This window comes from Enoplosus armatus, chromosome 10 (genome assembly GCF_043641665.1).
Source record: "Enoplosus armatus isolate fEnoArm2 chromosome 10, fEnoArm2.hap1, whole genome shotgun sequence".
In the NCBI taxonomy this organism is placed as follows: domain Eukaryota; kingdom Metazoa; phylum Chordata; class Actinopteri; order Centrarchiformes; family Enoplosidae; genus Enoplosus; species Enoplosus armatus.
In genome coordinates, this window is record NC_092189.1 from 12,473,797 (window position 1) to 12,484,625 (window position 10,829).

General features: G+C 42.1%; 1 protein-coding gene across 1 annotated transcript; it reads left to right on the forward strand.

Moving 5' to 3' along the window:
* Positions 1–1,961: 1,961 nt before the first annotated feature.
* wfs1b (Wolfram syndrome 1b (wolframin)) lies at positions 1,962–8,032 on the forward strand. Its single transcript, XM_070913465.1, has 9 exons — positions 1,962–2,340; positions 3,951–4,027; positions 4,294–4,438; positions 4,577–4,750; positions 4,877–4,957; positions 5,212–5,372; positions 5,564–5,800; positions 5,983–6,101; positions 6,484–8,032. The coding sequence occupies exons 1-9, from the start codon at positions 1,962–1,964 to the stop codon at positions 8,030–8,032; spliced, it is 2,922 nt and encodes a 973-aa protein (XP_070769566.1).
* Positions 8,033–10,829: the final 2,797 nt, after the last annotated feature.

The window sequence follows — 10,829 nt, forward strand, 5'->3', positions numbered from 1 at the left end:
GATGGCAGGTTGCACTGTACATGTATGTAAGCAAAAAGCTACACTTCCAAAACCCTTCCAAACCCTTATGTTTGGGCTTAATCAACATATTGTTGTCAAGAGTAAAACTGGCAGAAAATATTGCACCAACATCACAGATTTAGAGGCAGGCTATCACAGTTTTTACCTGTTTGTTCTGCAGAGTAACTGCATTTGCCTGTACTTTTGCTGTGTATTTACATATAGCCGTTGGACAAACACTAAATCCGAAAGAAAGACCTTAAACTTTAAAGACCAATTTAAAATTTTAAATGGAACTTTCATGTGCTAATACTATATACCTAGATATAGTACTAAAGTATTGTATAATTCTTAACAATAATAATAATAATAATAATAGTAGTAGTAGTAGTAATCATGGGTATATTAAAAATAATTCAAAATTTGTATATGACAACAACGTGTCATGTACTGCCATCTCCTGGTAGAAAACTTTTACTACATTTTTGCAAACAAAAAATAAATCGAATAACGATTAATAAAAAACGTTTAAAGAAACATCAATCAATATAATAGAAACTTATTTTATAATTAACACATTTAAATGAATGTTATATGCTCAATAAACTTGATATAACTGCCCCTGATATCACATTGATATCAGTAATTTATCTGTAAGGTAAAGTCTTTCGACGGTTGATTGTTCTTGACTGACAGAAATTATTTGAACTTCCTACCTTTGCAGCCAATCAGATCGCGTTTAAAGAAAATCGAATCCTCAGCATTGTCCAATCGAAACACGCAGAATACGAAGTGGGCGTCGACTTCAAGTGGAGCAGCTGACAGACTTTCTTGTAAATTGTGTATGTTTGGAGTTTGACCACGCAGAGCCAGCGGACAGGCAGATTTTACAAAAGCGAAAGGGAAGAATGATTTGGGACACTGAATAGCAAAGAAAGTGAGATATTTCTCGAAGCTTTTTCACTTGGATGAAATAAAATAAACTGGTGTGATCGTGGTAAAGGTGAGCGGACAACAGCAGTGACATGAACATGCATGTTAGCATTAGCAACAAAACCACTGGTTGTTTTAGCTACCTGCCACATATGTCACTATCATGTAGGTTACATAAAGACTGGCACTGTATATACACTGTAGATATTGCATTAGTGGAAAACGTTAATAAACGGTAGCTAAATTAGGATCACTTGATTATTTGGCACTCCACTCCTCCGGTTACATCTGTGTCATTGGAGCCTCTTCTTGCTGGCCAAGGGGGGTTCCCTAAATTGCAACAGGACACATCACGTTTCCAGTCAGGGCACTTCAAGGATGTCACCTTCTCTATGTAGCTGATAATGTCTAAAATAGACTGCAGGCCATATGACGGGTTTGCTATCACAGAAAGCATAAGGTGTTGCACAGCTGAAACAAACTAATGTCAAGTACAACATGGATTTACATTAGGGATATTAACCTTTAAATAAAAAGAAATTGTGTTCACTCTAATTATCATATCTTGTCCTTATCTTTATCTTGTCATCTACTTAAACATTCATGACATTAATGGGACAAATTATTTCTTGTTTGCAATATTGTTACATCACTACTTTGCATTTGTGTATCAATAAAATATTCTCTCACTAAATATCATAATACTTTGATTTATCAAAATTATTTAACCAACCTGTAGTTTTTGGTGAGGATTGAGGAGGAGATTCAGTGATTTGTTTTGCTGATTGTTGAAATGAAAAGGGAGAGTGTCAATTCACAACAGCTGTTACTCCACCACAGGTGTCAGTCACTTCCTTGTCCTTGTTTGGCCGGGATCATGTGCTTCCTTTGACTCTGCTAAACACACAAACACAATACAATATCATTTACATTTTACCATTACTCTTTCCAGATACTCGTGAACGTCACTGTGATTGTGATTAAACCCTTGAATTTTCTTTTTGACTTGTCTGATGCGATTTTCAGCCATGGAACCATCGCTGACCGGCAACCCAGCAACCCCAAAACCCAGCCCCTCGTCTCCCTCCACCCTGAGGCCAGGCTCTTCCTCTTCCAGCTCATCTTCTACCACAACCGCACCAACCTCAGACCGCCCTAGGCCTAAACTCACCATGCCAACACCTCCAACCACAACCTCATCTTCTCCCTCCCCTCGGACCTCTCCAGGTCTTTCCTCTCGTTCCTCCTCCCTGTCCACGCCTCCCACCTCCCCTCTCCGCCAGCCCATCAGGAGCCCCTCTCTGGTGGGCAGATCTCAGCTTAATGCAGCCTCTACGGGGAACCCCCCAACTGTATCCACTGGAGCTGCTGCCAGAGCTCCACAGCCTCCTCCCACACCTGAACCAGGTGAGAATCCAACTCTGACCTTTGACCTTTTTACACTTTTAGTCACAAAATCTTCACTTTTTCACTTCCCTCTTCTGCTCCAATCAGTGCAGCCAACACTCCCCATTTACTGTGTGTACTGCAGTGTCTCCATGACAACCACAGACATTTACCACAACATGGAAAGCAGCCTCTCCCACTCTGACTTGCTGACTTGAGAAGAAAAACCTGTCTCACCCTGTCTCACCCTGTCTCACCCTGTCTCACCCTGTCTCACCCCTGTCTTTTCACAGACCATTTCACCTCTGCTTGTTTCCCACAAACCAAATCCTGCATGTGAAGCTCACATAGTAGGAGATCTCTCAGCTGCTGTGGGAATATCACATTTCCATTTGTTGCATGGCTTTGCAGTGACGTCTAGATATGTAAATATGGAGTATTACTGGAAAGTGTGAAATCTAACACCCCAATCCTGTTCCCAGAGAAATAAACACCCTGTACCATGCAGCTGTACATTTGAACAGATAATCATAATGTAGCTAATGAAAATTGAAATGGGGGACAAATTGCATCACTGTGTGAGCGTGTGTGAGCAGAATACCAGGAGCATTGACGGGCATCTGATGGAAGTTACCGGACACCATCGCGTTTTCTTTTGCTTCCAGAGACAGGCAGGCACAGACAGACCACCACCACTATCACTTACAGCCCGTGGGTGTTTTGAATCTATCTTGGAAAGTGTTTCCACATTTGTTGCCATCCATCTTTTTCCTCGTAGACATGATTAGAAATATTTCCTATCATCCAACAAATGTGACGCCGTACTTTAAAGGAAGTAGATGTATTTTGTAGCTCCGGTAAGCCGCTGGGATTTGAGAGTAGCTGAACTCATCAGCCAAAAGAAGATGATAATTAGACCAAGAAGGTTCAGAGGGACATTCTTATCAGGACAGAAGCTGTTTCTGGAAGGATCTGACTCATGCTCACGCTTTGGGAACTGGACTGTTTCCATGTTCCTCTTTATGTTTATCAAGTCCATGTGTGCAGAGTATTTTAAAACCTGAAGAAAACCTCATATATTTCTCAGTTTGTTTCTTAAACTTCAGGCTATAGGCATAAAAAATGAAATTTTCAGTTTAAGTTTAGATATTCTTGTCATTTGTGTCAGGTGTAGACATTAACTTGAAATGGAAACAGCTTGGTCAGCAGTTTCGGGCCCTGTGCCATCATTGGACAGTTGCGTGCGTGCGTGCGTGTGTGTCTGTTGTGGGGACACATACTTGGTTTGTCTTGTTTCCTTTTATATATCTTCTCTTAATGCCCTTTATGTCTTGTTGTTAAAAGGTGCTATATAAATAAACTTGCCTTGTCAAGAACAGTTGATATAAAACTTTTTTGTGTTTAGTTCAAATCTTTATTGTCCCACGAGATGGAATAATTTTTGAACTGTCCTTTTGTGTTATACACCTATGTACAGAAGACAAACTTTACTAAACCATTAACAGCCAAACACATTTTACCGAAGAAGGCATTTTGTTGGACACTGTTTTATTAAGAATCTGTAGTAGACTGTGTACGATCCATGAAATCTACTATAGAGTGTTATAATAATTATTTTCTGTTTCCGTCAGAAGAGCCAGAGGAGGAGGTCAGTTTTGAGGATCTGGAGGAGAGAGCAAAGTCAGGAGAAGCTAAAGCACAGACTAAGGTCAGTGTCAATGAACATATTGCAAATACTATTGACTTTAATGACCATATGGTGGGCACAGAACAGATCCGCCAAGCGATGATAAATGTTATTTTAGAGTGACGTATTGATGGGAAGGATGGGTCATGAGTCAACTAAGTCACAGTAATGCTTGCCTTGCAAGTCTAAGAGTGTGTGTGTGTGTGTGCGTGTGTGTGTGCGTGTGTGTGTGCGTGTGTGTGTGCGTGTGTCTGTGTGTGTGTCTGTGTGTGTGTCTCTCTCTCCAGATGGGGCGTTACTTCCTGGCACTGGCAGAAGAAAGAGATGAGGAGCTGAACAACTGTACAGCGGTCACTTGGCTCATCCAGGCTGCTAAACAAGGCCGCAAGGATGCCGTCAAACTCCTTCAGCAATGCTTAGCCTCCAGGAAAGGTACCAGAAATCTCCCTCTGCTCCCCTCAATCTATGGCTACCAGCAAAGAGGCATGAAAGTCATTGGTTTGATGTTATGAATTCAACTTCACCAAGTTGTCCATCATGAGCGTGCACATTTGTGTTCTTGTTTTTCAGGCATCACTCTGGAGAACTTTGAGGAGGTGAAGAAGTTGTGTACAGAGACGCGCTTTGAGAGAGGAGTGAGGAAAGCAGCTCTGCTGATGTACTGGAAGTTGAACCCGGAGAGGAAGAAGGCAGTGGCTGTTTCTGAGATGCTGGAGAACGTTGAGCACGTCCACACAGAGCCGGGTACGGGAGGGGATATAGGTTGCTTAGTAAAACAAATGTATAGTAGTAGAAGTATTATACTCAACATGCTGCAATACTGACCAGTTGCATGTTAAGGGGAATTCTTTTACCCTCTTGTATTTACAGGCAAACCAGTCTCCCCAGGCCCACTAAACAGCTCTGCCAAGAAACAGAGGAGAGTCCTGGAGACTATGGTCACCAGTGAGGGTATGTGTGGTTTGAAACATGGACCCAACTTGTAGGCTTTTTTTGTCTTTAACAAACCTTAGAAACAAGTGTTTACTAATAAAACTGTCTGCGCACAATTTGTAATTTATTCCCCTTGTCTAATTCAAGTGGAGTAAAAAAATATATTTTTATTTACTCATGTTTTAAGGGATTCATTTCGTAATTTGCAGGTTTAAATTGACGTTTGCTCTTAAGTTAAAGTACGTCGTGTCCTCTGTGTGTCTTGCATGTAGCCAGCTCCCATGTGGGTCTGGACGACTTTGTTGAGATGACTAAGAAGTATGCTCAGGGTATTGCACCTTCACCGGTCATGGCTGCAGCAGGAGGGGACGATGACGATGACGACGATGATGTAGTCGTGAAGAATCCGGATGAATTGCCCTTACACCAAAAGGTAGGAAGCTCTCAGACTCTGTAAGGATGTGACTGTGTCTGCTGTTCATTAGACGCCACGTTTAAAGTCACCCTCCTCTCAAAAATTGTGTTGCTTGTTGTTACTTCACTCGGATGTTTGAGCTTCACTGTGCAGATTGATAAAGGCTGATGTACTGACCCCGCCCTGCTCCTCTCTTGTGCCTCCCCCAGCTGCTGAAGTTCCCCCTGTACGCTCTGCTGGAGATCAAGGAGCACCTCATCGACTGGGCGTCACGGGCTGGCATGCAGTGGCTCAGCGCCTTGATCCCCACGCACCACGTCAACGCGCTTATCTTCTTCTTTATCATCTCCAACCTCACAATCGAGTTCTTCATCTTCCTCATCCCTCTGCTGGTGTTCTACCTCTCGTTCTTCTCCATGGTCATCTGCACGCTGCGGGTATTTCAGGTTAGTGAATACTCGTATTAAAGATGTACACTCAGCTCAGTTATATCGTTTTCTTTCATTGATTTTGGTTATATTGAACGCACGTAACTGTAAATATGCTTTTTTACCAGCAGACGTATTAGTATATATGTACTTTTCTGAGGTTCAATTAAACAGAAATGAACGAGCATCTTTTTCTACAGAATTCAAAAGCATGGGATAATTTCCGGGCCCTGACGGACCTGCTGGCTCACTTTGAACCTGGTATTGATCTGGAGCAGGCTGAGACCAACTTTGGATGGACACACTTGGAGCCATATCTGTAAGTACATCTCTGTTTACATGAATCCACGTGGAAACACGTTCATTCCTTTGCTCAGCTTACTCTGTTTTGTTTGCAAATGTAAAGTTTAGTTTTTTTCAGGTTTTTCTAGTTTGAGTACAACAGTTCAGTTGTCATGTACTTACAACCATGCAGGTTTTTAAACTTGTTTCAATGTTACTGTAACTAAGTGAACAGTTTTATTTAACTTACTTAAACTGAACATTAATAAAACTAATTGTAAGAGCATAAACAATAGAAAAGGTGTAAAGGTGAAGTATTATTCTCAAAATAAACAGTAAAATTAAAGAAGGTGAATTAAATCAGGATTACAAATACACATGTGCAAAACTGACTAAATTATATCTCTTTGTGCTCTCAGGTACTTCCTGCTCTCGGTGGTCTTTGCGGTCTTCTCCTTCCCGGTTGCTGATAAATCCTGGATCCCCTGCTCAGAGTTGGCTGCCGTCGCTCTCTTCTTCACCGTCACCGCCTTCCTCAGCCTTCATGCCTCTGCTCAGCTCTTCGCTCGTAAAGCCCTCCTCACAGAGGTCCTCTCCGGAGCGTGCTCCCTCACGCATCTCCTGCCGGACTCCCTCTGGTTCCTCAGGGTCTTTGGGATGACGTTCATCGCCGTGCCTCTAGGGGACATTGTGGCATTGAACATGGGGATGCCATGTCTGCTGTATGGACACCTTTTCTATCTCCTCTTCCGTATGGCCCAGCTGAGAGGCTTCAAGGGAACCTACCTGTGCCTGGTGCCCTACCTGGTTTGCTTCACCTGGTGTGAACTCAGCTTGGTGCTCCTTAATAATGCCACTGCAATAGGACTCATCCGCACTTGCGTTGGCTACTTCCTCTTCCTGTTTGCCCTTCCTGTACTTTCACTGGGCCTGGCTGCAATGCTCATCATCCAGTTACTGCAGTGGTTTCTCGCCCTAGAGCTGACCAAGATGGTGGTCACACTGACGGTTTGCTTCGTGCCAGTTGTGTTGAGGCTCTGGACCCGCTTCAGCCTTAACCCCATCGTGGTTTTTCGGTCTTTGTCACGGAGCAACGTCGTCAAGCTCATCCTGGTGTGGCTCAGTGCGGTGGTGCTCTTCTGCTGGATGTACGTCTACAGGTCTGAAGGCATGAAGGTTTATAACTCCACCCTGACGTGGCCCGAGTACAGCAACCTCTGCGGCCCTCTGGCCTGGAAGGAGTCCAACATGGCCCAAACTCAGATCCTCTGCTCTCATCTCGAAGGACATCGTGTCACCTGGACTGGGCGCTTCAAGTACGTCCGCGTGACCGACATTGAGAATGGTCCGCATTCGGTTATCAACCTGCTGCCTGTATTTGTGGGGAACTGGATGCGGTGCCTGTATGGTGAGCCGTATCCTTTGTGTGAAGAGGTGAAAAACATCACCACTGAGCCTCAGCCTCTGCCTGCCCCGGCTCCTCCTCCAGAAGATCCCCTCTGTAAACTTAAAAAACTGGCCAAGCACGAATGCCACATCAAACGCTTTGATCGATACAAATTTGAAGTCACGATGGGCATGCCGCTGGAGAGGAAGACCAAGAACGGGACGATCATAGAGGACGAAGACGCGACGAAAGACATAGTTCTGCGGGCTAGTAATGAGTTCAAGTCTGTGCTTTTACACTTGAACACAGGAAGCCTGGTGGAGTTCAGCACCATACTGGAGGGTCGTTTAGGCTCCAAATGGCCCGTGTTTGAACTGAAAGCCATTCACTGCCTGTCGTGCGCCGACGCCCACGTGCCCCGCCGCCGGCAGTACAAGATTGAACACGACTGGAGGCGCACGGCTCAGCATGCCCTGCAGTTTGGTTTTGACTTCTTCTTCAACCCCTTCCTGACCGCTCAGCTACAGCAGCACTCAGAGACAGAGAGCGAAACAGAGACAGGGACTCAGGAGGGGGGGTAGAGGGAGAGACGTCCGGCAAACAGAAACAAGATAATGATAATACTATCTTCAGTTGGAGAACATTAAGTAGATTAGATTAGAGAAACTACTGTTCTGAATCTAATTGCAATACTGGCAAGTATGCTCAGATGTTCCTGTTGTAAATCTGAGTGTGTGTTTGCATTCTTATAGCTTTTGAGCCAAAATGTGTGAGAATACATAATATAATGAAATTAAATTGACAAAGGGGAGACATTAATAAGTAATTTACTGCCTAACACTAAAGTAAAGAAGTGGTCAGTTGTGCATTTCATCGAGTTTACGCTACACTAGTTCTCATCACAGTGAGTCTGTTAATTAAGTCATTTCAGTTTAGTTTGTTCGTTGTGCAAACACTATGTCTGCTGCACCCATATTTATGTGTGTTGATTAAATATTTGAGGCCAAAATCATCAGTATTGACATTTTACAGTTTCCTTGTTGAACTGTACTCTCGTTGTTGTGTCTTCGGCCCTTTTAACATCATGCCGTGTATGTCCAGTATGTCATTTTGAAATGGGTTTTTATTAAATTATTTTCAAGTGCCTTATAAGACATAGTCTCAATTCAAAAATCGTTTGGAAGAAAATAGACTAAATCGTGTCTTTAATCCTTAACTTTTAGAAAAGCTCAGCTGCAGCTTCATTGTATTTATTACAGAGCAGTTATCCAAGTTTATCTCTGCCGTCTTTGTCCTCGTGTGTCCTGCCTTTTCTCCTCTAGCTGTTCTTTCTGCTCCCTTGTTTGTTTCCTTCTCTGCTGTGCAGAGATTTAATATATTGAATATTTGCAGTCTCTGAGTGATGATGTGTTTTAAGTTAGGATGTTGCTACTGTTATACTGTGGCCCATAAACATAATGAAAACATTTGCTTGTTGCTGTTTTTATTTAACATTAGTTGCATTATTTTAGTTCACTTTCAGCTCATTGTTTCGCTGCCCATCCCGTGACTTTACTGCTTTGGTTCACTCGTTTTCAGCTGCAGCAGACAGACACAATCAGTGACTGGCCAGAAAGAAAAACTCCAAAAGAATGATAATGTTGCTCCGTACCTGCTAATAAGTTTGCCATATCAACATAAAAAGTGATGCGTCACTGTTGCCCCCAAGTGGCCTAAAAAAGAAATCCATTATTGCAGGTTTAATGTGACTGGTTACACCAGTACTTTTCCTGCTATAAGTCAAAATATCTGCTGGGAACAACATGATTTTTCAGATATCAATACAATTCTATCAAAATTTAGGTGTGAAATATTTATTCAAATAGTAAAATGACATGTAAAGTACAAGATGGACAGACTTAAGTCAGGGAAGACAAGAAAATGTATGTAGTTATAATATAGCAGGAGACACGTCATTTGGGTGTAGAAACTTTTTTATTTGCAATCAAGAAAAGAAATGTGGTACTTTTTGTTAATTACTAATTTAGCAAATTAGTAACACATTATTTCTTCAGCTTCCAAAGGAGGCATTGCAGAAAAGGTTTAGGAGGTTTACAATCTGCTAGAATTATTTTGTTTCCAGATGTAGTAAGTGTGTAATGTCACTAGGTGGTGCCTCAGACCAAATGACTTCTAGTATCACAGACTGTAGTGATGACCCCTTATAGCCCCACATAAATTGAAGCTATAAAGTGCGCACATTTCCATAATGGCCCTGGCAATTATTACCAGTCTAACATAATTACTTTGCAATAAAAATCACAGATGTACGCTCATTGGATGCAATTTCGTTGAAATCTTTATTCAGAAAAAAACATATTAACATTATTTATAACTGTCCATTTGACAATTTTGTAATCAACATACATTAACACAAAAATATGTGAATCAACATTAGTTTGGTCGGAGTGACGTGGAGTGAAACTGACAGATGTTTCCAAAAAAGAAAAGGATAAATAAAAGAATAAACTGTTCTCTAAAAATAAAAGCTTCTGCACATCAGAGAAGTAATCAGTGAGAAAGGCTGAAGAGATCAGAGTATCATCTCTCTGCTGTAGCTTTGGAGGCAATCATCAATGTAGATGATCGAGTCCGCAGTCCGTTTATGGATGTTAAAAAAGAAACAAAACCTCATACATGTCAAAAACAGAACTGATATATACAGACACCATTTAGGCCCTTTGAATTTTTTTTTTCTTTTTTCTTTTAGAGAACAACATTAATGAAAACATTCCCCATTCTTCTTGGTTCTCAGTTTCAGTCGAGTAGAAACTGATTCTTGGACGGCTTCATTCAAAATGTACATGTAAGTGTATGAACCGAACACTGGTAAACATGCTTCAGTGTCCGAAGACACAAATAAAGGTAGGAGAGCTCGGTCTATGGTCATCTATGGTTGCTCGTGCTGCACGGGGCCCCTCGGGGCCCCTGAAGCCTTTGTACAGCTGGGTCTAAATGGTTAAGAAGGCAGCCAAGTCAGTCAGTCAGTCAATTTATAAACACCTAGGCTAAATCGGTTTTACATGCAGCATCTTTTTGCTTGATTGTTGAAATTATTTAGATCATTTTTTTCTTTTTTTTTGCTTGATTTGACTTGTATTTAACGGCAAAGTAGCACACGACGCAGCCCCCAGACCAGAAGCAGAATCCACTATCTGAGATGTTGAAGGGCCTGTTCCAGCAGAGAAAACATTAATGACTGAAACACAGTGTGTGGAGCAGATATTATGAGAGTGTGTCCTCATATTAGGCCGCGGTGTAATAATCTATTAACTTCTGCTGCTATCTGCAGGACTGTAAGTGTTATGCCTCACTGAACACGGTCCAGTTGAGCTCAGA

Excerpts from the sequence above, each read along its gene's own strand:
- wfs1b (XM_070913465.1), top strand. The coding sequence starts at position 1,962 with ATGGAACCATCGCTGACCGGCAACCCAGCAACCCCAAAACCCAGCCCC. Across the intron at positions 4,028-4,293 it reads AAGCTAAAGCACAGACTAAG|ATGGGGCGTTACTTCCTGGC; the intron begins GTCAGTGTCAAT and ends CTCTCTCTCCAG. Across the intron at positions 4,958-5,211 it reads GACTATGGTCACCAGTGAGG|CCAGCTCCCATGTGGGTCTG; the intron begins GTATGTGTGGTT and ends TCTTGCATGTAG.